Below are 27970 nucleotides of genomic sequence, written 5' to 3' on the forward strand. Positions count from 1 at the left end.
TCTCCCGAGCTCCTCCTCGCTGCTCCCGCTGGTCCCGACTCCGCCTCCACCCGCTGCCGATGCCGCACTGAGGCCTACCTGAGCCTCTGGGGCCTCTTGTAGTCGCTCTGCCGCTCAGCTCCGCCTCCACCCGCTGCCGATGCCGCACTGGGGCCTACCTGAGCCTCTGGGGCCTCTTGTAGTCGCTCTGCCGCTCAGCTCCGCCTCCACCCGCTGCCGATGCCGCACTGGGGCCTACCTGAGCCTCTGGGGCCTCTTGTAGTCGCTCTGCCGCTCAGCTCCGCCTCCACCCGCTGCCGATGCCGCACTGGGGCCTACCTGAGCCTCTGGGGCCTCTTGTAGTCGCTCTGCCGCTCAGCTCCGCCTCCACCCGCTGCCGATGCCGCACTGGGGCCTACCTGAGCCTCTGGGGCCTCTTGTAGTCGCTCTGCCGCTCAGCTCCGCCTCCACCCGCTGCCGATGCCGCACTGGGGCCTACCTGAGCCTCTGGGGCCTCTTGTAGTCGCTCTGCCGCTCAGCTCCGCCTCCACCCGCTGCCGATGCCGCACTGGGGCCTACCTGAGCCTCTGGGGCCTCTTGTAGTCGCTCTGCCGCTCAGCTCCGCCTCCACCCGCTGCCGATGCCGCACTGGGGCCTACCTGAGCCTCTGGGGCCTCTTGTAGTCGCTCTGCCGCTCAGCTCCGCCTCCACCCGCTGCCGATTAAGAGCAGGGGAGTTCTCCCCGGTGTCCTGGACAATATTTATCCCACAACCAACATCACTAAAAAGATTATTTGGCCATTTATCTCATTGCTGCTTGTAGGATCTTTGTTGTGTGAAAATTGGCACACTTTGACTACACTTGAAAAGTACTTCATTAGCTGTCCTGAGATTTTGGAAGGTGCTATATAAATGCAAGTTAACTCTTTGACTTTAACACTTGGTGCATTGATATCAACAGGTTATGCTGTCATGGGAACATTGAAGGCTGCTATTCCACCTTCCTCCATAGATGGTGCTGTTACCTCTTTAAAATAAATTACAAGAATGCCCGTTATTCTTTGCAGCCTTCTGGACTCAATATCGAGTTCAACAATTTCAGATCATAACCTCGGCCCCTATCATATTTTTATATATTTTTTATCCACACCTTTGGTTTGTGCCTTTTCCTTTTTTTTCTCTCTCCCACATGGCAGCTGTCTCTCACTCTGCCAGCGCATTTCACACTTCATCCAGAGCCATCCTTTGTCTCTTTACCTGTCCTATTACCATCTCGTCTCGCCTTGAATATCTCTTAATGTCTCTTCACCTCACAGAACTTCCCTTTTGTTCTTTCATCCCCTTCCCCATTTCCCAGCCCCCAAACTTGCTTCTCATTCTGTTTCATTTCCTGCTTTTTTTCTCAGTCCTGACAAAGGGTCTTCGACCTGAAACGTTGACTTTGTTTCTCTCTCCATGGATGTTGCCTGGCCTGCTGAGTTTTTCCAGCGTTTTCTGTTGTTATTTTGGATTTCCAGCATCCGCAGTATTTCGCTATCGTATGCCTGTTATTCTTGTTTTCTCCAGAGATGACACCGTAACCACTCTCAGCCTGTTAGGACAAACACAGCTAAGAGACAGCAAATGTTGGAACTACTCAGCAGGTCAGGCAGCATCTGTGGAGAGAGAAACAGAGCTAATGTTTCAGGTCGATGACCTTTCCTAAAAGCTAAAGACACTTCCCCAACTGAGTGTGATCAAGGCCATCGGAGACTGACTAATATATAAATATATACATCCAACATGACAATCAGAAATGGGCCAATTGCCCTTCAAAAGTTAAGAATTCTCTCCAACTTTCCGTCAACAAGGTTAATAGCAAATTCAGACTGTTTTCATCCTCTTCTGCTCAAATATTTGTTTCTCATTAAGTGACCTTTTTTTTCCTTCACGTTATACAATTCAAATAATTTAAAATAATTTGAGAGTGTCTGTACATCTCTACCTTAAAGCCTCACACAGAGCTTCAGGTTTGAGCTTTTGATTGTTTCTGTGCTCGGTGCAACACTGTTAAATGCTTTAAGGTAGGGATGTACAGACACCCTCAAAAATAAAAACCCATACATACATAATAATAGAAAATAAACAACTATATCCTGGAAGGTCTCGCAGGTCTGTGCCGATCACATAAGAATCTTTTCAGTGGTATCAAACCAATTCTTTCACATTAAAGGAATGTCTGCTGTTAATTCATTCATGAAGGGGAGCCACTTTAGTATTGTATGTAAACAAAACCAGAAATTCACACTTTTTGCTGGGCTTGATACAAAGTTTTAAAAGAAAATCTCCCACCCAACAAAAACACCCACCTGGGTGTAAACAATATGCAGCATTTTATTAATTTCACCAACTAGCTCATAGAAGTTTCCGATTGGGAATCTGACAGGGCGCGTGAGGGGGTCAAAGCAGAACCAGCTAATGTTGCTCAGATCGGCAGCAGCCCGGTTCAGACTGGTCCTTTTGCCGTCCTTCATAATCTGGATGGTAAACGGAGCTCCCCGAGGGACTGCAGAAAGCGCTGCAGATTGCTTTGGTATTCCTCAGGATGCTGCCGCAGGTGCCCGGCGTGACGGGATATCTTCCAACTTTTCCAAAATACGGGGATGCTCTTCCTCCGCCAACCGCGCAGCAGAGACTCCACTTCCGTGCAGTCACACAGGGGGTCGTTCTCGCTGTAGAATATCAGAATGGGGGTGTGGCACGGGTCTTCCCAGAATGTCTCAATGGCGGTTTGGTAATGGTTGACCGTGTAACCACTCAAAAGCCAGAAGTAGAAAAGTATGGCCCTTCTGAAAAATGACTGGAAGAAGGGGGGAACCAACATCTGTGAAACACCTGGAATATATTAACAAATATATATATTAGAATTGCACTCATCGTATGTATCGAACTTTTGAGGATGTAACTGGTAAAATAGATAAGGGAGAACCAGTGGATGTGGTGTATTTGGACTTTCAGAAGGCTTTCGATAAGGTCCCGCATAAGAGATTAGCATGTAAAGTTAAGGCACATGGGATTGGGGGCAAGGTATTGACTTGGATAGAGAACTGGTTGGCAGACAGAAAGCAAAGTGTTGGAATAAACAGGTCTTTTTCCGAGTGGCAGGCAGTGACTAGTGGGGTACCGCAGGGATCGGTCCTTGGGCCCCAGCTATTCACAATATATATATTAATGATCTAGACAAGGGAACTAGATGTAATATCTCCAAATTTGCAGACGACACAAAGCTGGGTGGGCGTGTGTGCTGTGAGGAGGATGCCGAGAAACTCCAGGGTGATTTGGACAGGTTGGGTGATTGGGCAAAAGCATGGCAGATGCAATATAATGTGGATAAATGTGAGGTTATCCACTTTGGTGGCAAAAACAGGAAGGCAGATTATTATCTGAATGGCAATAGATTGCGAGAAGGGGAAGTGCAACGAGACTTGGGTGTCCTTGTGCACCAGTCGCTGAAGGTAAGCATGCAGGTGCAGCAGGCAGTTAAGAAGGCAAATGGCATGTTGGCCTTCGTAGCGAGAGGGTTTGAGTACAGGAACAAGGATGTCTTGCTGCAGTTATACAGGGCCTTGGCGAGACCATATCTTGAGTATTGTGTGCAGTTTTGGTCACCTTATCTGAGGAAGGATGTTCTTGCCATGGAAGGAGTTCAGCGAAGATTCACCAGGCTGATACCTGGGATGGCAGGAATGACGTATGAGAAGAGATTGGGTCGATTGGGCTTGTACTCGCTGGAGTTTAGAAGAATGAGAGGGGATCTCATTGAAACTTATAAAATTCTAACAGGACTGGACAGACTAGATGCTGGAAGGATGTTCCCGATGGTTGGGGAGTCCAGAACCAGGGGTCACAGTCTAAGGATAAGGGGTAGGCCATTTAGGACAGAAATGAGGAGGAATTTCTTCACCCAGAGAGTGGTGAACCTGTGGAATTCTCTACCACAGAAGGCGGTGGAGGCCAGTTCATTAAATATATTCAAGAAGGAGTTGGATATATTTCTTAAGGCTAAAGGGATCAAGGGATATGGGGAGAAAGCAGGGACCGGGTACTGAATTTGGATGATCAGCCATGATCGCATTGAATGGCGGAGCAGGCTCGAGGGGCTGAATGGCCTACTCCTGCTCCTATCTTCTTTGTTTCTAGAAGTTTGCACTTGTGGGGCAAGACCAGAACTCGGGGTCATAAATATAAAATAGTCACCAATCGGGAATTCAGGAGAAGCCTCTTTACCCAGGGAGTGGTGAGAATGTGGAACTCGCTACCACAAGGAGTGGTTGAGGCGAATAGTATAGATGTATTTAAGGGGAAGCTAGATAAGTACATGAGGGAGAAAGGAATAGAAAGTTATGCTGATAGGGTGAGGTGACGTCAGGTGGGAGGAGGCTTGTGTGGAGCATATCTGCCAGCATGGACCAGTTGGGTCGAATGGCCTGTGCTGTACATTATATGTAAGATAGATTCCTCAATGTGGATTTTTTTTTCTCTTTAATTTTCTCTCCTGCCAACTCTTTCCACTGAAGGTGCTGGCCAGAATCGGATTAAGAATTCTTGGAGGCCTGGGCACCAGGATCATTCAGAATTTATATCGTAACAAATCTGCCAACTCTGTCTTGCCCCCTTCTGACAGTATTTTTAAATGCTAGACTATTTTGATCCACTGGCTGTATGTAGTTTTTCTGCTTAATAGGAACATAGGAACAGGAGTAGGCCATTCAGCCCTCAAGACTGTCCATTTATCCACCTTACTCCCCTAACCCTTAATACCCTTGCCTAACAAAAATCTATCAATCACAGTTTTGGAATTTTCAATTGACCCCCCCAGCCTCAATAGCTTTTTGGAGGAGAGAGTTTTAGATTTCCACTACCCCTCCTGTGAAGAAGTGCTTCCTGACATCACCCCTGAACGGTTATAGTTATAGTACGTTTTACTGGGGCCGCCATATTCGGCAGGTGCTCCTGTGCACTGGCCCCCTCGGTCCGTGTGTTAATCTGCAACTGGTACTGACTCAAGCTGTGGTATTGATTTGTGGACTCCAGCTGTCCTCTCATCTCTCAGCCAAGTGTCAGCTGTGGCTCAGTGGGTAGCACTTTTGCCGCTGGGTCAGAAGGTTGTGGGTTCAAGCCTCACTCCAGAGGCTTGAGCTGCAACTGAGGAGGACGTGAGTGCCACATTGTCCAATATATCAAGAGTCACTACACTTCAAGGCTAATTCATCATGTGACGTGAGTCGAGATGTTTCGAAGTGATCGTGGCAAAGGAGATACAACTCCTCATTAATGGATTCACTCCTTAATTTTGTGCCCCTTTCTTTATCTTTCCTCTAAGTCAGAAGATCATGGGTTCTAGTCCTTCTCAGGTGGACGTACAAGATCCCACAGCACTATTCAAAGAAGAGCAAGGGGAATTCTCCCAATGTCCTGGCCAATATTTATCCCTCAACCAACATCAATAAAAAACAGATTATCTGGTCAATCTCATTTTGCTGTTTGTGTGAGCTTGCTGTGGGCAAATTGGTTGCCACATTCCTACATTACAACAGTGACGACACTTCATTGTAAAGCACTTTGGGGCGTCCCGAGCTCGTGAAAAGCGCTATATTAATGCAAGTCTTTTTTTCTTTGCCTGTTCTTAATGGCTGGATTCAGGCAGTGGGTATGTCGGGTGAGGAGAGGAGTGGACTTGGCGGAGATGCCCCCTTTCTCTGATGGTCAAATAGTCGGGCGGTGGGGGTGAGGGAGGGTGATTAATGCTTGTGGAAATTTACAGCCATGAGATTTGGCGTCTGTAGGAGAGGACGGAGATGTTGGGGGAGAGGACGGAGCTGTTGGGGGAGAGGACGGAGATGTTGGGGGAGAGGACGGAGATGTTGGGGGAGAGGACGGAGATGTTGGGGGAGAGGACGGAGATGTTGGGGGAGAGGACGGAGATGTTGGGGGAGAGGACGGAGCTGTTGGGGGAGAGGACGGAGCTGTTGGGGGAGAGGACGGAGATGTTGGGGGAGAGTTACCACTTTGGGCACAATTGGGAAATTGCAGCTAAAATGCGCTTGAAATTATTTATGCCGGTTAGATCACAGCTCAAGTAATCGCAAACTGTAAAATCTGTCATGAACCAGCGCAACTGAGCGATGCAATAGTTTCTTTTTCTCTTTCCATTAAAAAGCATTGCTTGATGTATTTAAGAGTGGTGCAGTTTTATTAATACAGCTGAAAATCGGTTTATCAATAAAAATATGCATTTTTAATAAGGTTGTCCAGTCCTTCACCTGTGAGTAACCTGATTTAAAATCACTGAAAATGACTTAAAAAAACTACACCAAACTATTTAATAGTTTCATTGGTGTACACTAGTCAGTTTCTTAGTAAATTAAATATTTTTTTGATATGAAAAGATATGCCGACTAGTGCCTGTGCACCGAGGAAATCGAGCGCAATTTGAAGAGCCTTCCCAAACCAATGCAGTCGGCGGAATCTCACAATGTCGACCTGGGGGTGGGGTCAGTTTTGTGGGCGGGGCCTGATCCAGGCAAATTGAATCTTAAGCCAGCGTAAAAGTTCACGGAATAAAGCACGAGCGCACGCGATTCTGGGCGTAACTCACTTACATTTAAAATTTCCCCGATTTCTTTCCACTAGTTCGGCACTGTCCGCCTGGATTGCGCTGACATAACTAGCAGAAACTCGACCCCCCCCCCCCACCCTGCTATGATTTTTGGGGGAAATGACAAGGGTGCCTCACCTTTCGCCATTAGGTCCAAATTTCCTATCACCAGGCTGTCGAAGACCTGGGCCGTAATCCTCGCCTTGAGGCCCGAGTAAGGAGACATGTCGCTCAGCGTGCTCACAATCATTTGGGCAAACAGGAAGCCTCCGATGGAGAAAGCGTGAATGACGAGGGGCCGGGAGGAGAAAGGCTCGCTGTGGAGCACGTCCAACACCTCCGAGGCATAGGAAAGGCCGTACTGCGGCCACAAGAAGTGCAGGATGCTGCTTTCCACGGTCAGGATGTCGAAGCCGTATGGGTAGTAAATCTGCCGGTACCTCTCCACAGAGTGGGGCTTGGCTCCGAACCAGGGGAGGAGGAGGAGGAGCGGCCTCGGAGCGTCGGTGAGGGTTTCAGTGCCGTTTCGGTAGAACGTGATGGTGTTGGAGAGCCTGTTCATCGTTATGTCCTGAGGAGCAGATTCAGACATGGTGACCAAATCAGCCAGCTGGTGGGGGGAGCGGGGGTCGAGAGAAAAAATAAAAGCAACATTAACATAGTCGCACACACACATTGTTCCCTCTGAGCCTCTCCTGAATGCTCTGACTCACCGCAGTGCGATTCCAAAGATAACCAGCCGCCCCTCTGCTCCATCACCCAAGTGGCCAAATTTTTATACCTGAACCTACACACATTGTGTGACAGACAGCAGGGTATTCATTCGGGCTTAAAATGCCAAGGATCTCAGCTCCCGGGATCCCAACCATTTTAACAGACACTAAAATTCCAAGATTCGCCACCTAAAAATACCAGGATTGCATTCACAATCTCTCTAAAATCCTCATTTACAACTTTCTCCCCTGCCTCTGTAACCCATGCCAGGCCGATATCCCAGTACCTACCCTCAGCTCTTCTGATTCTAGAAAAAAAGAATTTGCATTTATATAGCGCCTTTCATGTCCTCAGGACGTCCCAGAGTGCTTTGCAGCCAATGAAGTACTTTTTGAAGTGTAGTCACTGTCGTAATGTAGGAAGCGCGGTAGCCAATTTGCGCACAGCAAGCTCCCACAAACGTCAATGTGATAATGACCTGATCATCTGCACTGGGAGTGTCAGCCTAGATTTTGTGCTCAAGTCTCTGGAGTGGGGCTTGAACCCACAACATTCTGACTCAGAGGTGAGAGTGCTGCCCACTGAACCAAGCTGGCACTTAACAAGGTGACAACACTGGCCTTTACACAGTAGAACTGCTCAGTGGGATTCACTCACCACCCTCCGCTCTGTCCATTTAATCACTTGTGCCAAGTGCGGTCTTCATTGACTGCTGTGTTACAGCCTTTAGGCCAGTGCCGCCCTTAGTACCTGTGATATCCTACACAGCACCATTGTGAAGTCACCAACTAATGATTCGACCACGGTCCCTAAATTTAGCAGCCAACTAATGATTCGACCACAGTCCCCAGATCGCGCAACGTCAGTATGGCTCTTGTTATTGATGTGTAATTTGACCAGGGTCTCCTCAGAACCAAAAGGAACTGTGATTAAATTACACTCCATTCAATGCCTAAAATAAGGCTTAATTTGGGGATTTAAGCCATACAATTTAAACACAATCCCTAAGCAGTTTTTTTTTGTTTTATTAAAATTGTCTCCCAATTTAGAGCATAGCTGCGTTCCTTGAAGGGGGTTGTCATCTGAAGGCTGGCACTCTCCCAAATTAAAAAGAGTCGGCAGGGAAGGGGAGAGGAGGGGTGGCGAGGGGAGGGGAGGGGTGGCGAGGGGTGGCGAGGGGAGGGGTGGCGAGGGGAGGGGTGGGGAGGGGAGGGGATGGGAGGGGTGGGGAGGGGAGGGGTGGCGAGGGGAGAGGGGAGAGGAGAGGAGGGGTGGCGAGGGGAGAGGAGAGGCGGGGCGGGGAGGGGAGGGCAGGATGAGGAAAGGGGAGGGGGAGGATGAGGGAAGGGGAGGGGAGGGGGAGGATGAGGGGAGGGGAGGGGGAGGATGAGGGAAAGGGATGGGAGGGGAGGGGCAGGGAGGGACAGGATGAGGGAAGGGGAGGGACAGGATGAGGGAAGGGCAGGATGAGGGAAGAGGAGGGGAGGGGCAGGATGAGGGAAAGGGAGGGGGAAGAGGGGAGGGGCAGGATGAGGGGAGGGGAGGGAAGGGGAGGGGAGGATGGGAGGGGAGGGGAGGATGAGGGGAGGGGAGGATGAGGGGAGGTGAGGGGAGGGGAGGGGGAGGATGAGGGAGGGGGAGGATGAGGGAAGGGACAGGGAGGGGAGGAGTAGGATGAGGGAAGGGAAGGTGCGGGGAGGAGGGGGGTAGGATGAGGGAAGGGGAGGGGAGGAGGGGAGGGGAGGAAGGGAGGGGAGGAAGGGAAGGGAGGGGAGGAAGGGAGGGGGAGGATGAGGGAAGGGAAGGGGTGGGATCTTTACACAATTTCTGATGCTGTCACTCCTGGTGATGAAAATGAACTGAAAGCCTTCATGATAGCAACACCGTTGTATTTAAACAACACTCCTCACCTGCAGGAAGATGTCTCAGAGCACTTTACAATAAGGAAGTTATGCTAAACCTTTATAAATCCATGGAAGTTTTCACGTAATAATGGACAGAGTTTCAGAAACTGACCCCCAGAAACACCAGTAAAAGTCCCAGAATACCATGCAATAAAGATGGAATTTACTTATTCAGTCACCATAAACTAATGGCCCTGATAATACATTGTGCTCTACATGGCCTGGTACTCCTGTTGCTATAAAACTCTGTAACCTCTGCCTCATAATGAGCAACAACACAGGAGATCCATTAGTACATAAATGTTTTAAGACATGTCCATCACGTTTTATGTGTCACACTTCAGACGTCACACTCCGTATAAAATATCACAATTGTCCAATCACAACCGAAGGTATACAAAAAGAACAACCATAACTTGCATTTTTATAGCACCTTTAATGTAGTAAAATGTCCCAAGGCGCTTCACAGGAGCGATTATCAAACAAAATTTGACACCGAGCCACATAAGGAGATATCAGGACAGGTGACCAAAAGCTTGGTCAAAGAGGTAGGTTTTAAGGAGTGCCTTAAAGGAAGAAAGAGAGGCGGAGCAGGCTGCCAAGAGAGGACAGGATATGCTCTCACTGCAGTCAGGGAGTAGTGGAGACAGAGATGCACTTCCTCACAGCCTGTGGAAAATATCAGGGCATCAGGGAGAATTTCTACCAAAAATTCTCACAAATATGCCCTGAATTCAGAAATCTGAATGACAACCAAAAACTCCCATACCTACTGGGGGAGGAGAGAAGCTGTGTAACACTGGTTACAGCTTGCCATGAACAGAGGGACAACCAGTAAACTAAGAAAAGAGTATATATAAATAATGCGAATGTATATTTATACACTCAGGGATATACCTGTTTATACACTGTATGAATAGAACTGCGTTTATGTGTTCAACCATAAATGTATTTTGATGCTTTGGCAACATAAGATGTACCTTATCATGCCAATAAAGCGATTTGAATTGAATTGAATTGAATTGAATTCCAGAGCTTAGGGCCTTGGCAGCTGAAAGCACGACCACCAATGGTGGAGCGATTAAAATCAGGGATGTGCAAGAGGCCAGAATTGGAGAATGAAAGGCAGCGATTGCCCTCAAATTGACCCAGAGGATGTCCCTATTAATAGCAATTAAACCTTGTGGCCTTAAAGGGATAGGCCTGCATGCATGCAGCCCCACCTCAATAGTATAGTAGTACATTGTGCATCACTAGTAGAACATCCCTTGCCTTATGAACGAGTGTACCCTCCAACCTACCATGGGCAGATCTGTTGTACGTTCACTGGCTGTTAATACAGTAAGTCTAATTGCCCAGAGTCAGTCCTATCATCCTTGCAGCATTCAAAATCTGATTCTCCTTCCTTGATCTCAAGACGTTCCATAACACATATCACCTTGCAACATCTCCAACCTATCGGCAAACCTTTTAGTCACATTTGTATTACTCTCCTTTCCCTAACAGCTATATATAGTCCTTTCTATATCTTGATTGCACACTTTCCAAATTACAAAGTATTTACAGCACAGAAACAGGCCATTCAGTCCAACTGGTCCATGCTGGTGTTTATGGTCCACACAAGCCTCCTCCCACCCCTCTTCATCTAACCTCATCAACATATCTTTCTATTCCTTTCTCTCTTATGTGCTTATATAGCTTCCCCTTGAATGCATCTATGCTATTCGCCTCAACCAAAGGCTACATGAGGAAAAACTTTTTTATGCAGCAAGTGGTTATGATCTGGAATTCACTGCCTGAAAGGGTGGTGGAGGCAGACTCAATCGTGGCTTTCAAAAGGGAACTGGATAAGTACCCGAGGGGAAAAAATTTACAGGGCTACAGGGAAAGGGCGGGGGAGTGGGATTAGCTGAAGTGCTCTTGCAGAGAGCCGGCACGGGCTCGATGGGCCGAATGGCCTCCTTCTGTGCTGTAACCATTCTATGATTCTAACTACTCCCTGCGGTAGTGGGTTCCACACTCTAACCACTCTCTGGATAATTAAGTTTCTCCTGAATTCCCTACTGGATTTATTACTGACTATCTTATATTTATGGCCCCTAGTTCTGGTCTCGCCTGCAAGTGGCAATATCTTCTCTACGCCTGCCCTCTCAGACTCTTTCATACGTACATACATAACATACGAACATTCAAATTAGGAGCAGGAGTAGGCCACTCGGCCCTTCGAGCCTACTCCGCCATTCAATAAGATCATGGCTGATCTGATTACTCCACATTCCCGCCTACCCCCGATAACTTTTCACCCCCTTGCTTACCAAGAATCTATCTACCTCTGCCTTAAAAATATTCAAAGACTCTGCTTCCACCGCCTTCTGAGGAAGAGAGTTCCAAAGACTCATGACCCTCTGTGAGAAAAAATTTCTCCTCATCTCTGTCTTAAATGGGCGACCCCTTATTTTTAAACAGTGACCCCTAGTTCTAGATTCTCCCACAAGAGCAAACATCCTCTCCGCATCCGCCCTGTCAAGACCCCTCAGGATCTTATATGTTTCAATCAAGTCACCTTTTACTCTTCTAAACTCCAGCGGGTACAAGCCTAGCCTGTCCAACCTTTCCTCATAAGACAACCCGCCCATTCCAGGTATTAGTCTAGTAAACCTTCTCTGAACTGCTTCCAGCGCATTTACATCCTTCCTTAAATAAGGCGACCAATACTGTACACAGTACTCCAGATGTGGTCTCACCAATGCCCTGTATAACTGAAGCATAACCTCCCTACTTTTGTATTCAATTCCCCTCACAATAAACAATAACATTCTATTAGCTTTCCTAATTACTTGCTCTACCTGCATAGTAACCTTTTGCGATTCATGCACTAGGACACCCAGATCCCTCTGCATCTCAGAGCTCTGCAATCTCTCACCATTTAGATAATATGCTTCTTTTTTATTCTTCCTGCCAAAATGGACAACTTCACATTTTACCACATTATACTCCATTTGCCAGATCTTTGCCCACTCACTTAACCTATCTATATCCCTTTGTAGCCTCCTTATGTCCTCTTCACAATTTACTTTCCTACCTATCTTTGTGTCATCAGCAAATTTAGCAACCATACCTTCGGTCCCTTCATCCAAGTCATTTATATAAATAGTAAAAAGTTGAGGCCCCAGCACTGATCCCTGTGGCACACCACTCGTTACATCTTGCCAATCAGAAAATGACCCACTTATGCCTACCCTCTGTTTCCCGTTAGCTAGCCAATCTTCTATCCATGCCAATATATTACCCCCTACCCCATGAGCTTTTATTTTCCGCAATAACCTTTGATGTGGCACCTTATCAAATGTCTTCTGGAAATCTAAGTACAGTACATCCACCGGTTCCCCTTTATCCACAGCACATGTTACATCCTCAAAGAACTCCAATAAATTGGTTAAACATGATTTCCCTTTCACAAAACCATGTTGACTCTGCCTGATTACTTTGAACTTTTCTAAGTGCCCTGCTATAATGTTTTTAATAGCTTCTAACATCTTCCCTAGAACAGATGTTAAGCTAACTAGCCTGTAGTTTCCTGCTTTCTGTCTCCCTCCCTTTTTGAATAAAGGAGTTACATTCACTATTTTCCAATCTAATGGAACCTTACCCGAATCTAGGGAATTTTGGAAAATTAAAACCAACGCATCAACGATTTCACTAGCCACTTCTTTTAAGACCCTAGGATGAAGTCCATCAGGACCCAGGGACTTGTCAGCCCACAGCTCCAACAATTTGCTCAGTACCACTTCCCTGGTGATTATAATTTTCTTGAGTTCCTCCCTCCCTTCCATTTCCTGATTTACAGCTATTTCTGGGATGTGACTTGTATCCTCTACAGTGAAGATACAATCTTGAAGACCTCTTTCAGGTCACCCCTCAGTCTTCTCTTCCCTTTGTTCATAGTCACCAAATATCATCCCCTCCTCCTCTATACCAAGTTCACCTGGATCCCAGTAATTAAAAATTTAATTAAATTTAATTAAATAAAACAAGGTCATATAGGGATGGCAGTGCAGGTGGTGTGCCGCAACTGCAGCATGTTGGAGTTTGTGGAGATCATTGCGATCCTGGACAACCACGTTTGCAGTAAGTTCCTGCATCTGTAGGAACTTCAGCTCAGAGCTTTGGAGCTGGAGTCTGAGGTGCAGACATTGCGGGGCCTTAGGGATGGGGAGAGTTACCTGGACACTTTGATCTAGGAGGCAGTCACACCCCTTAGGTTAGTTGGTGATACAGGTCTGGTGAGTGGTCAGGGACAGGAGGGTGTGACAGGCAGATAAGGGGATCCCAGGTGCAATGCTGGAGGAGCATCAGCCTTTGCCCTTGTCCAACAGGTATGAGGTTCTTGCTGCCTGTGAGGAGGAAGGGAAAGGCTTGCAGGATGGATGAGCAAGCTGACCATGGCACCATGGTGCAGGAGACCATTCAAGTGGGGGGAGTGAGAGGGAATGTAGTTGTGGTAGGGGACAGTATAGTCAGGGGGATAGATACTGTTCTCTGCAGCTGCGACTGAGAGTTCGGAAGGTTGTGTTGCCTGCCCGGTGCCAGGGTTAAAGACATCTCCTCGTGGCTGGAGAAGAACTTGGAGTGGGAGGGGGAGGATCCAGTTGTCGTGGTCCACGTAGGAACCAACAACATAGGTAGAACTAGGAATGAGGTTCTGCTGAGGGAGTTTGAGGAGCTAGGATCCAAATTAAAAAGCAGAACCTCAAAGGTAATCATTTCTGGATTGTTACCTGTGCCACGCGCAAATTGGCATAGGGACAAGCAGATTAGAGGTTTAAATGCGTGGCTCAAAGAGTGGTGTGGGAGGAAGGGCTTTCAGTTCATGGGGCACTAGCACCAGTACTGAGGAAAGAGGGAACTGTTCCATTGAGACAGGCTCCACTTAAACTGGGCTGGGACCAGTGTCCTAGCAAACCGAATAACTGGGACAGTAGATAGGGCTTTAAACTAATGAAGTGGGGTGGGAGGATTCAGGAAAGAGTAAATTTAAAAGCAGTGAGAGAAATGTCAAGGCTCTAGAGCAGAGTAGAGTTTTGGGTAAAAATAAGCAGAGTGGGTCAGGAAGGGACAGAGAGAGTAACAAAGGTAATAGGGCATCAGTGACTAAGGTGACATCAGGGAAAAGTAGAAATAAGTCAAAGCTAAAGGCACTATATCTGAATGCGCAAAGCATTCACAACAAAATAGATGAATTAATTGCGCAGATAGAAATTAACAGGTTTGATCTAATAACCATAACGGAGACGTGGTTGCAAAGTGGCCAAGGTTGGGAACTAAATATTCCAGGTTACTTAACTTTTAGAAGAGATAGGCAAAATGGAAAAGGAGGAGGGGTAGCCCTGATAAAGGATGGGATAAAGACAGTAGAGAGAAAGGATCTTAGCTCTGAAAATCAAGAAGTAGAATCAGTTTGGGTGGAGTTAAGAAACAGCAAGGGGCAGAAAACATTGGTGGGAGTTGTTTATAGGCCCCCAAACAGTAGTTGTAATGTAGGGCCGAGTATAAATCAGGAAATTAGAGGCGCATGTAACAAGGGTTATCCAGTAACCATGGGGGACTTTAATCTACATATAGACTGGGCAAACCGAATTTGCAGTAATAGTGTGGAGGACGAATTCATGGCATCCTTTACACCACTTCTGCAGCTGTGAGCTTATCAGAAACATCAGAGCAGACTCAAATCACGCCAGGTTGAGCTGGCGTGTTCCCCGAGCAGCGGGTAACCCGTGGGGGAGAACATAAAATTGGAAGGAAGCCTCAAAATACAGGTAGACTATCCTTTATCCGAAAACCTCGGGACCAGCCGTGTTTCGGTTTTCGGAAAATTTCGGATTTCAGAAGGTATTTTATAAGACTGGGAAATTTGTCGGGGGTGGGGGTCGGCGGGGGGGTCGGGGTCGGCGGGGGTCGGCGTTGGCGGGGGGGTCGGCGTCGTGCACACGACTTACGCTGAACGAAAAAACTTTCGGTTTTTAGAGGTTTTCGGTTTTCGGAAGTTCGGATAAAGGATAGTCTACCTGTAGTATTAAATTGGCTCTTAACAAGCCATTTAATTAGCTCAATTTTATCCCCCGCTGCTTGGTTTCAGGTCAGTTCACCTCTGACAGACCCGACACCTGGCAGACTCGCGTGGAGGCGTGTTGACAGTGGGTTTCCTACCCGCTGTCAATCGTTGCTATTTTGACAGCAGACCCACCTCCAAACCTGCCCTCTGAGCGCTGGCAAAATTACAGCCTTTGTGTCTGTCTTCACAGAAGAAGATGCAAAACCCTTCCAGGAAATAGTGGAGAACCAAGGGTCTAGCGAGGATGAGGAACTGAAAGAAATTAGTATTAGTAAAAAAAAAGTACTGGAGAAATTAATGGGACTGATAGCTGATAAATCCCATGGACCTGATGGCCTACATCCTACGGTTTTAAAAGAGGTGGCTATAGAGATAGTGGATGCATTGGTTGTCATTTTCCAAAATTCCATAGATTCTAGAACGGTGGATTGGAAGGTAACAAATGTAACCCCACTATTTAAGAAAGGAGGGAGAGAGAAAACGGGGAACTACAGACCAGTTAGCCTGACATCAGTAATAGGGAAAATGCTAGAATCTATTATTAAGGACATAGTAACAGAGCACTTAGAAAATAATAATAGGATTGGGCAGAGTCAACATGGATTTATGAAAGGGAAATCGTGTTTGACAAATCTGTTGGAGTTTATTGAGGTTGTAGCTAGCAGAATAAATAAGGGAGAACCAGTGGATGTGGTGATGGATTGAGGATTGGCTAATGGACAGAAAACAGAGAGTAGGAATAAACGGGTCATTTTCGGTTTGGCAGGCTGTAACTAGTGGGGTACCGCAAGGATCAGTGCTTGGGCCTCAGCTATTCACAATCTATATCAATGATTTGGATGAGTGGACCAAATGTAATATATCCAAGTTTGCTGATGATACAAAGCTGGGTGGGAATGTAAGTTGTGAGGAAGATGCAAAGAGGCTTCAAGGGGATATAGACAGGCTAGGTGAGTGGGCAAGAACATGGCACATGGAATATAATGTGGAGAAATGTGAAGTTATCCACTTTGGTAGGAAAAATAGAAAAGCAGAGTATTTTTTAAAATGGAGAGAGATTGGGAAATGTTGGTGTTCAGAGGGACCTGGGTGTCCTTGTACATGAATCACTGAAAGTTAACATGCAGGTACAGCAAGCAATTAGGAAAGCAAATGGTATGTTGGCCTTTATTACAAGAGGATTTGAGTATAAGAGTAAAGATGTCTTACTGCAATTATATAGGGCCCTGGTGAGACCACACCTGGAGTATTGTGTGCAGTTTTGGTCTCCTTACCTAAGGAAGGATATACTTGTCATAGAGGGAGTGCAACGAAGGTTCACCAGACTGGTTCCTGGGATGGGGGGATTGTCCTATGAGGAGAGATTGAGTAGACTAGGCCTATATTCTCTAGAGTTTAGAAGAGTGAGAGGTGATCTCATTGAAACATACAAAATTCTTACAGGGCTTGACAGGGTAGATGTTTCCCCTGGCTGGGGAGTCTAGAACCAGGGGTCACAGTTTCAGAATAAGGGGTCGGCCATTTTGGACTGAGATGAGGAGAAATTTCTTCACTCAGAGGGTGGTGAATCTTTGGAATTCTCTACCCCAGAGGGCTGTGGAGGCTCAGTCGTTGAGTATATTCAAGTCAGAGATCGATAGATATTTGAATATTAAGTGAATCAAGGGATATGGGGATAGTGCAGGAAAGTGGAGATGAGGTAGAAGATCAGCCATGACCTTATTGAATGGTGGAGCAGGCTCGAGGGGCTGAATGGCCTACTCCTGCTCCTATTTCTTATGTTCTTCTGTGGCAGTTTTCAGGTTCTGTTCCCACAGCTCAGTTCCACATTTGTTTTTGTTTATAGAACTTCCAAACAAGTACTTCCTGCTTCTGTAAAAATCTGCATCACTGCCTGAAGGGAAGTGAATTGAGCAACAGCCCAGATTTGCAATGCTTCCGATTGTTGCCAGAGCGGCTTGCTTCAGCTAACTTAAAAGGGGAAGTTCCGATGCCGGGCGGTCCCAGGTTTAATCTCTGGTCTGTGTTGAGGTAGCTCAACTTATGACTGTGTTAGCGTCAGAGCTCCTGGGCCAGCAGGGGTGGGGAGGGAGGGTGGGGCGGGGGGGGGGGGTGGTGGGTTTGGTGAGATGGGGGGGGGGACTGAATCTCAGCATGAGTCAGGGAAAAGATTGGAGATCAATGGGCTGCCTTGTCTTCACCCACACACAGAAAGCGATGAGTGTTCCTCCAATAACCAAGAATCAGATGATATAATCTAATCAATTGAACTGGTCCCTTGTGTTTGCAGCCCTGACAACAAGAGCATCAACTTCTATTTGCACAATATATTCATCGAGATGTTTCAGAAGGAGGGATAAAACCAATCATTCCTCGACCCCATCACCCACTGCTCTGGGCAGATGGCCTTATTTAACAGATCGCTCCGTGATCGCTGACCTACATTGGCTGCTGATCCGCAAGGCCGTGATTTTAAAATTCTCATCCTTGTTTTCAAATGCCTCTATGGCCTCGCCCCCTCCCGATCTCGGGAACCTCCTCCAGCCCCACAACCCATGTCCCCTTTAAGTGGAGTGGCTGCGCAGCGCTCTGGAGGTCCCGCGCAGCCCGTGAGCTGGCTTTAAAATTGTGAAAAAAAAACATGCAGGCACAAAATTTTGAATGGGCCGCACAGCCTGTTAAAGGGGCTGGGCGGCCCCCCCAAAAATTCCATGGAACATTGCCTACAACTCTCCAAGATCTCTGTGCTTCTCCTATTCAGGCCTCTTGCGCATCCACAATTTTAATGGTTCACCATTGGCGGCCATGCCTTTAGCTGCCTAGGCCCTAATTTCTGAAATTCCCTCCCTGACCTCTCCGCCTCTCTCTCCTCCTTTAAGACGCTCCTTAAAACCTACCTCGTTGACCAAGCTTTTGGCAATATCTCCTTATGTGGCTTGTTGTCAAATTTTGTTTGGTAACGTTCCTGTGAAGCGCCTTGGGACATTTTACTATGTTAAAGGTGCTATATAAATGCAAGGTGTCGTTGATGCTCATCGGTAATGAGTGCAGCGTGATGTACTTGGCCAGACTGGGCACGGGTCCTCCTCCCCACTGTTGGTTCGCTTAATCTCTGTGGGGGTTGGGGGGGGGGGGCGGGAGGAGCACTCCCCAGGAAGGTCATTCAAGATCGGAAGTTGACTCTCACTTAAATCACACCAGGAGCCTGAGTCTCACTTCTTTTTGTGAGGATCTGGGCCCTTACAATCAATCAGGAATTTGCCTTTTTATAGCGCCTTTCAGAACGTCAGGACCTCCGAAGGGGCTTGGTAGTTTTATTTCGATAGCCTACTGCATTTTTGACACATGGTGTCAGCCGTGGCTCAGTGGGCAGCACTCTCGTCTCTGAGTCAGAAGGTCGTGGGTTCAAGCCCCACTCCAGCGACTTGAGCCCAAAATCCAGGCTGACATGCCCAGTGCAGCGCTGAGGGAGTGCCGCACTGTCGGAGGGGCCATCTTCTGGATGAGGTGTTAAACCAAAGCCCCATCTGTCCTCTCAGGTGGACGTAAAAGATCCCAAGGCACGATTTTGAAGAAAGGGAAGGGGAGATCTCCCCGGTGCCCTGGCCAATATTTATGCCTCAACCAACATCACTAAGCAGAATATCTGCTCATTTATCTCCTTGCTGTTTGTGGGAACTTGGCTGCCGCGTTTCTTACATTGCGACGGTGACTACACTTCAAAAGTACTTAATTGGCTGTAAAACGCTTTGGGACATCCTGAAGGTAAGCATGCAGGTGCAGCAGGCGGTTAAGAAGGCAAATGGTATGTTGGCCTTCGTAGCAAGAGGGTTCGAGTACAGGAACAAGGATGTCTTGCTACAGTTGTACAGGGCCTTGGTGAGACCGCACCTTGAGTATTGTGTGCAGTTTTGGTCACCTTACCTGAGGAAGAACGTTCTTGCCATGGAGGGAGTGCAGCGAAGATTCACCAGGCTGATACCTGGGATGGCAGGAATGACATACGAGGAGAGATTGTGTCGATTGGGCTTATACTCACTGGAGTTTAGAAGATTGAGAGGGGATCTCATCGAAACCTATAAAATTCTGTCAGGTCTGGACAGACTAGATGCAGGAAGGATGTTTCTGATGGCCGGGGAGTCCAGAACCAGGGGTCATAGTCTAAGGATAAGGGGTAAGCCATTTAGGACTGAAATGAGGAGGAATTTCTTCACCCAGAGAGTGGTGAACCTGTGGAATTCTCTGCCACAGAGGGCGGTGGAGGCCAGTTCATTAAATACATTCAAGAAAGAGTTGGATATATTTCTTGAGGCTAAAGGGATCAAGGGATATGGGGAAAAGGCAGGGACAGGGTACTGAATTGGATGATCAGCCATGATCACATTGAATGGCGGAGCAGGCTCGAAGGGCCGAATGGCCTACTCCTGCTCCTATCTTCTATGTTTCTATGTTTCTATCCTGAGGTTGTGAAAGGCACTATATAAATGCAAGTCTTTCTTTCAAGGTGCAAGAGCATCACATGATCTGCTCCTATCAGCATCTGCTAATGGGGTTGCTATGGGTACACACACAGATGCTGCCTGAACTGCTGGGTATTTCCAGCATTTTCAGTTTTTATTTTGGATGAATATCTTGGCAGGTCAAAAAGTATTAAAATCAGCCTCCTGTCAGGGGATTATCAGGATTCCAAGCCCGAGCAATAAACCAGGCAGAGCACGGTGACAGAATGCCCAACCACCTTAATCCAGCAGCATAACGCTGGTGCGTATTATCCCAGCTAACGTGGTAACAGGTCACCGTCATGGGTCGATGCCACTGACTGGCACCAAGCCCTCGGCAGACCAGTTTTAGCAGTGCTGGCAATCCGATTTGGTGCTCACCTCCTGCTAATGGTCTGTCAACCTGTTCATCCTGCTGAATATTTTAGTAACAAACAGTTTCATATTATTGGCTGTTCGGGCAAAGTCGAACAAAAAGAAAATGTATTTCCTGTTGCAAACTGGACAATCTGCACAGGTCGTACTCAAGTTTTGGATTGGAACAAATATTTTGTGAGATTATATCCCCTCCCGCTCAGCTTACTGCACTCCTCTCCTGCAGGTACTGACTTGTTGTGGTAAAAGTAAAGAAAGACCTTGCATTTATATACTGTAGCACCTTTCATGACCTCAGGAAGTCCCAAATTGCTTTACAGCCAATGAAGTACTTTCTGAAGTGTAGTCACTGTTGCAATGTAGGAAACGCGGCAGCCAATTTGCACACAGCAAGATCCCACAAACAGCAGCGAGATAAACTTAAGAGTACCGCGTGCAGTTCCGGTCGTCATATTATAAAAAGGATATAGAGGCACTGGAGAAGGTGCAAAAAAGATTTACAAGGATGATACCAGAACTGCAAGGTTATACCTATCAGGAAAGGATGAACAGGCTGGGTCGCTTTTCTCTTGAAAAGAGAAGGCTGAGGGGTGACCTAATCGAGGTCTTTAAAATCATGAAAGGTTTTGATAGAGTGGATACAGAGAGAATGTTTCCACCTGTGGGGAAGAGCATAACTAGAGGCCATCAATACCAGGAAATCAAAAAGGGAATTCAGAAGAAACTTCTTTATCCAAAGAATGGTGAGAATGTGGAACTCGCTCCCACAGGGCGTGGTTGAAGCAAATAGTATAGATGCATTTAAGGGGAGGCTAGATAAGCACATGAAGGAGAAGGGAATAGAAGGTTATGCTGATAGATTTAGATGAGAAAAGACGGGAGGAGGCTCGAATGGAGCATGGACTGGTTGGGCCGAATGGCCTGTTTCTGTGCCGTATATTCTATGTAATTCTATGTAAAATGACCAATTAAGCTGCTTTAGTGTTGATTGAACTCTGGAATTCTCTCCCTAAACCTCTCTGCTTCTCTTTCTTCTTTTAAACCTAACTCTGACCAAGCACTTGGTCACCTGTCCTAATGTCCCTTTCTTTGGCTCGGTATCACATTTTGTCTGATTATGCTCCTGTGGAGCACCTTGGGACATTTCACTAGGCTAAAGGCACTATATAATTGCAAGTTGTTGTTGGTTGAGAGATAAATATTGGCCAGACACTGGGAGAACTCTCCTGCTCTTCTACGGAATAGTGCGATGGGATCTTTTACATCCACCAGAGAGGGCAAACGGGGCCTCGGTTTAACGTCTCATCTGAAAGCAAAATGGGCCCCTGTAAACATGGCTTTTCTGACTTAAGTGCATCACTAGAACTACACTTCATGGCTGACTGCACAATGAGAACCAGATGGTACAGCCCATGACCTATCTGCTGTGTCCATGTCTTCATCTTTTGATCTTTCTGAAGACCATTAATTCTGGTAATCTTGGTGGCACTGCTGTTTTAGAGGATAGAAACAAAAAGGTGAACGCTGGAGAAAGAATAAAACAGCAACCAGTGAGAGAGACACACACACACAGATACAGAGCAACCAGTGAGAGACACACAGATACAGAGCAACCAGTGAGAGACACACAGATACAGAGCAACCAGTGAGAGACACACAGATACAGAGCAACCAGTGAGAGAGACACAGATACAGAGCAACCAGTGAGAGAGACACAGATACAGAGCAACCAGTGAGAGACACACAGATACAGAGCAACCAGTGAGAGAGACACACAGATACAGAGCACCAGTGAGAGACACACAGATACAGAGCAACCAGTGAGAGACTCACACAGATACAGAGCAACCAGTGAGAGAGACACACAGATACAGAGCAACCAGTGAGAGACTCACACAGATACAGATACAGAGCAACCAGTGAGAGAGACACAGATACAGAGCAACCAGTGAGAGAGACACACAGATACAGAGCAACCAGTGAGAGAGACACAGATACAGAGCAACCAGTGAGAGACTCACACAGATACAGAGCAACCAGTGAGAGACACACAGATACAGAGCAACCAGTGAGAGAGACACACAGATACAGAGCAACCAGTGAGAGACTCACACAGCTACAGATACAGAGCAACCAGTGAGAGAGACACAGATACAGAGTAACCAGTGAGAGGGACACACAGATACAGAGCAACCAGTGAGAGACTCACACAGATACAGATACAGAGCAACCAGTGAGAGAGACACAGATACAGAGCAACCAGTGAGAGAGACACACAGATACAGAGCAACCAGTGAGAGAGACACAGATACAGAGCAACCAGTGAGAGAAACACACAGATACAGAGCAACCAGTGAGAGAGACACACAGATACAGAGCAACCAGTGAGAGAGACACAGATACAGAGCAACCAGTGAGAGAGACACACAGATACAGAGCAACCAGTGAGAGAGACACACACACCCAGATACAGAGCAACCAGTGAGAGACTCACACAGATACAGAGCAACCAGTGAGAGACTCACACAGATACAGAGCAACCAGTGAGAGAGACACACAGATACAGAGCAACCAGTGAGAGAGACACACAGATACAGAGCAACCAGTGAGAGACACACAGATACAGAGCAACCAGTGAGAGACTCACACAGATACAGAGCAACCAGTGAGAGACTCACACAGATACAGAGCAACCAGTGAGAGACTCACACAGATACAGAGCAACCAGTGAGAGGCTCACACAGATACAGAGCAACCAGTGAGAGACTCACACAGATGCAACAAGCAGTGACTCACGCAGAGATACAGTAAACAATGAGAGAGAGAGACACACACACACAGACAGGAACAGGGAGACATGGCAAGATTCGGGTTAAGGCCTGGGAATGGTTAAGAAACTGGTTTAAGGGTAGGAAACAAGTGATCATTTGAGGAGTTATGTAGAAGTCGGGGGGGGGGGGGGGGGAATGCGGTGGGTAGTCCTGAGTGGAGAGTCTCAGGGCTCAGGGCTGGGACCACGATTGTTTCCAATTTACACGAACAACCTAGATTCAGAAACTCAACACAAAATAGTCCAATTTACAGATGCTACCAAACTAGGTGGGGAGTGGAATCGGAAACGGCAGCTCACAAATTACAGAATGAGTTGGACAAGGTAAATAAGTGGGCAGAACAACGGCAGAGGAAATTTAATGCAGACAAGTGTAAAGTTCTACACATTGGGAGTTAGAATAGACAAAACACGTGCGCCATGAATGCTGTTGAAATAGAGAAGGATGATTGTGAAAGAGATCCAGGAGTCTGAATAGACTCGACGGTAAACATGTCCAACCAATGGAGAGCACCAATCAACAAAGCCAATAAGACGTTGAACTACACAAGCAAAATAATAGAATATAAGCCAGGGGAGATAAAGATCAAACTGTACAGGGCTCTGGTGAGACTGCCCCGCGAACACTGCGTCCTGTTCTGGTCACCAAGAAACAGGAGAGACAAAGTCAAGCGCTGGAGGCGGTGCAGAGCAGAGCCACGAGGCTGATCATTTGTGTCAGCATAGTTAGGAGGTACAGCATGACTTCTGAAACCGTGTGGCTCCAACATATAATTTTCCCTCACTGGGGTCGATTTTAACTCATTTTGCCTGGTGTTAATGGGGCATCAACGGCTTCAAAATGGGGTCGGTAGCCTTACCGCCCCTTTAACTCCCATCTGATCCCCCCCTATCTCCAGTCTCCCTCTCACCTCCTGAGCCCCCAATCAGCAGTCACCCTCAATTCCCAGCCCCCATCCCCATTCCTCAGTCCTCTTCTCTGCCTCCCTCCCTCTCATCCCCCTCTCTCCGTCCTGCCTGAGCCGCCAGACAAAATGGCGCCATTTTGAAAGGGACCTACTGCTGGGCGCCCAAAGCACCTGCCTGTTTCAGATAGGCTTCCCAACCCTCCCAGGATTGCTGCCCCACCCCGGGAGTCTTCCGGAATTGAGGGTTGTCCTCTCCTAGGACACTGCTGCTCGCAACCCGGGAGAAAAGCAGAACTTGGTGCCCAGTACGCCCCAGACAGATTCCAGATGGGAGAAAACCTGGGAAATATTGCCGATAACCGGGAGGGCCGGAAAGGCCCAGCTGCGAATTTATAGCAGACATTATTAACCTTCAGCCCTGCAGCATTCTAATTTTACCCTTAATTTAAATTGCCCATGTGGATTCCTGAAAGGGGGATTGGGCCAGATAAGTCACATGGGGGCAATTGATTGACAGGATGGACGAGGGCGGGCCTAGGATAATGGACAATGGCAAAGGACGGCAATAATGAGAAACGAGGGGGGTTGGGGCTCGAAGGAAGGGTCCTCTTTTTTATTTGAACCCAAAAAAAACCGAATTGGACTGTAACTAAACAAAAATTCAACTAAATCTTAACAAATCAAATTAAAATTTGGTTTCCCGAGTTGATGATGCACTCCAGTCCCCGCGGCGCCCACTGGTCGCGGAAATACTCAAACGTCGAAGGGAGGGTCAGGGAGAGACAGAGACTGAGGAATGGGGCTCGGGGGAGAGATGGGGGATTGGGGCTCAGGGGAAGAGAGTTAGACTGGAGATGGGGGTCAGGGGGAGAGAAGGAGACTGTTGAATGGACGTTGGTGGGGATTGGGGCTCGGGTGGGACGGAGAGAAGGGGATGGGGCTCAGAATTGAGGGTCACTGCTGAATAGCAGATGGGGGCTCGGGCGGTGAGAGGGAAACTGGAGATGGGGGGGGGTCAGTGGGAGAGAAGGAAACTGGGCAACCGGTGTCGGGGGGGGTCGGTGGATTGGGAATTTGGGTGCGGGGGGGGGGGGGAAGATAGGGAAACTGAGGGTCGTTGGATTGGGGGGCGGGGGCGGAGGCTGGGGAATGGGGTGGTCATGGGGACCAAGATTGTCTGTCAAGCTGAGAGCCAGGAAAGGGGGAGGGAAACCCAGGGACTTTATTGTGGGTAAACAGTGAAAGATTGCTTCCATTAATGGGTGAATGGAGAACATGGGGATGGAGCCCGAGGATTCTCACTGGCAGGACCGAGAAGGAAACCTAGAAAACATAGAAAAATAGGAGCAGGAGTAGGCCCTTCGAGCCTGCTCCGCCATTCAATATGATCATGGCTGATCCTCTATCTCAATACCATATTCCTGCTCTCTCCCCATACCCCTTGATGCCTTTTGTGTCTAGAAATCTATCTATCTTCTTAAATATATTCAGTGACTTGGCCTCCACAGCCTTCTGAGGTAGAGAATTCCACAGGTTCACCACCCTTTGAGTGAAGAAATTTCTCCTCATCTCAGTCCTAAATGTCCTACCCCGTATCCTGAGACTGTCACCCCTCGTTCTAGACCCCCCAGCCAGGGGAAACATCCTCCCTGCATCCAGCCTATCTAGCCCTGTCAGAATTTTATACGTTTCAAGAAGGTGCTTGAACTGAGGGCTAATCGACCATGGGATACATCACCACAATTAGTTATTGAGGCAGCGACTAAAACATCATTTAAAATGGGAATGGGATAAATATTTGAAAAGGAGGAACATAAAAGAATCTGGGGGAATGGGGTTACAGGAGAGAGCACCAGCACGGGGCAGGGTGGGGGGGGGGGCGAATGGCTTCCTCCTGTGCTGTAATTTCTATCATTCTATGAAAACTCTCCTTCATTGAGTCCGAGCCCAGGGAGTGGTTTAGAAATGTTTGTGCCGAGCTGAGTTTAGGACGATGTGCCCCAAACACCGAGCCCATAGCGATATCTCGGTTTGGTTGAGGTCGGTCTGTGTCACCTGGCCTTGACGTGTGAAGTCCAGGTACAGACCGGCTGTGACTGAGGCTCCCAGTTCAGAGTTGTCACCTTCATGCGGAACCGGAGTCCAAACCAGAGTCCAAGGAGATCGGGAGAGAGATCGGGCTGGTAAATGTGGCATTGACTGGGGATCCTGTGCAATGCAGGAGGATTCTGGCTATGGTATTAGGGTGAATATTGGCGGATTATAGAATTATTACTAGGTACAGGTAGGATGTCGGGCGATACATTTATTACTGCCTGTTACATATAGACTATCGCCGAGTTATTTTATTACTGTTGGTTATGAGGGAAATCTGAGTGTTACCACTAATGCTATTAGTTAACAACAACAACTTGCATTTATGTAGCGCCTTTAACCTAGTAAAATGTCCCAAGGCGCTTCACAGGATAATTATCAAAAACAATTTCATACCGAGCCGCATAAGGTGATGTGACCAAAAACTTGGTCAAAGAGGTAGGTTTTAAGGAGTGTCTTAAAGGAGGAGAGAGAGAGAGGCAGAATGGTTTCGGGAGGGAGATTTCCAGAGGTTAGGGCTTAGGCAACCAATAGTGGGGCGATTAAAATCGGGGCTGCGCAAGAGGCCAGAATTGGAGGAGCGCAGAGATCTCGGGGGGTTGTAGGGCTGGAGGAGGATTCAGAGATAGGGAGGGGCGAGTCCAGGAAGGGATTTGAAAACAAGGACTGCTAGTGACCTTCTGGTTCTCTGAACTTCACTAATAACAACGGCTGGCTTGAAACCACTACAATACTCAACTGCAGGAGACCCAAACTTTATATGGTAAATGTAGTAACATTTGCAGATGTTACATGATTGATTGTTGCGTAGTCAGATGCCACATGGTCAGAACGTCACGGCATGACTCCAAGCAGAGTTGGCAATCCTAACACACACACACACACACACACACAGACACAAACACAGACACATACGGAAACGCAGACACAAACACACAGACACACACACAAACGCATACACACGCACAAACGCATACACAGACACAAACGCAGACACATAAACAAACGCAGACATACACAAACACAAACGCAGACACAGACACATACGGAAACGCAGACACAGCAAGACAGATACGGAAACAGGAAAAGACATGTACAGAGAAAATGAGAGACGCACAGACAGTGAGACAGAGAAACAAACACGTACAGGGACAGAAAAAGGCAGAGACACAGTCCATTCACTGAAAACCAAGTCAAGGCAGTAAGGGGAGAAGGAGACACTTTGATGTTGGGAGATGAGCAGCTGGGTGAGGATGGACAGAAGAGTTCAGCTGGTAATAAGAAGAATTTAACCGGTAGCCACTTACTCTCAACTTGGCAGCAAGCAGTTCTGGAAAGAAGAGCATGATGGGCTTGATTGGGTTAAACGTAATAAGGGTGGAGACTAAAGCAGGCAGGCTAGGGAGCGTCTACAAATTCCTTACACTTACTTAGAGACAGTGGGGGAGAAATTCGGTTGTTAGCGCCACCGATTAATGCCTAAAGAGGCCGAGAAGTGGGGTGCTAGCCAATTTCCGGGCGGGCGCAAGGCGCCTAGCGCCTCGCTCCATATTGAGCATGCATTTAGCGCCGGCGCTAAATCTTAGCGCCCGCTCATGGGCGCAGGCTGATTATGACATCATTTGAGTGTGCAACGCCTTTTGGGCGCCCCGGACCGGAAATTCAGTGGCGCCCCCCTCCGTAGCGCCTGGCGCTAATAGTGACAGCTTACCTGGACCTTACCAAGTTGCTCTCGGGCTGGAGGAGCGTTATTTAAAGGGGACTGGTGTGGTTTAAAAGCAGCAGCCATTTTTGGAGCACAACTTCCTTGAGAGCTACAAAGAGTTGCTGAGCTGCACACTGAGAGCCATTTGACCACTGAGCCAGCGCAGGCAGATGATCTTCAGCCTTCTGACCATCACCTTGCTGTTGGTGAGCC

General features: G+C 47.6%; 1 protein-coding gene across 1 annotated transcript; it reads right to left on the reverse strand.

Annotated features, from left to right (window-relative positions):
- Positions 1 to 551: 551 nt before the first annotated feature.
- Positions 552 to 27378, reverse strand: LOC147105818 (transmembrane protein 53-A). The gene is made up of 3 exons (XM_086010592.1): positions 27360 to 27378; positions 6755 to 7226; positions 552 to 2853 (listed from the first exon to the last, which is right to left on the reverse strand). Exons 2-3 carry the CDS (start codon positions 7206 to 7208, stop codon positions 2489 to 2491), a joined length of 819 nt encoding a protein of 272 aa, XP_085866718.1. The 5' UTR covers positions 7209 to 7226; positions 27360 to 27378; the 3' UTR covers positions 552 to 2488.
- Positions 27379 to 27970: the final 592 nt, after the last annotated feature.

This window comes from Somniosus microcephalus, chromosome 17, assembly GCF_052327205.1.
Source record: "Somniosus microcephalus isolate GS21.2 chromosome 17, FLI_Smic_1.0, whole genome shotgun sequence".
Lineage (NCBI taxonomy): Eukaryota > Metazoa > Chordata > Chondrichthyes > Squaliformes > Somniosidae > Somniosus > Somniosus microcephalus.

Excerpts from the sequence above, each read along its gene's own strand:
- LOC147105818 (XM_086010592.1), bottom strand. The coding sequence starts at position 7,208 with ATGTCTGAATCTGCTCCTCAGGACATAACGATGAACAGGCTCTCCAAC. Across the intron at positions 2,854-6,754 it reads TTTGGACCTAATGGCGAAAG|GTGTTTCACAGATGTTGGTT; the intron begins GTGAGGCACCCT and ends AATATATTCCAG.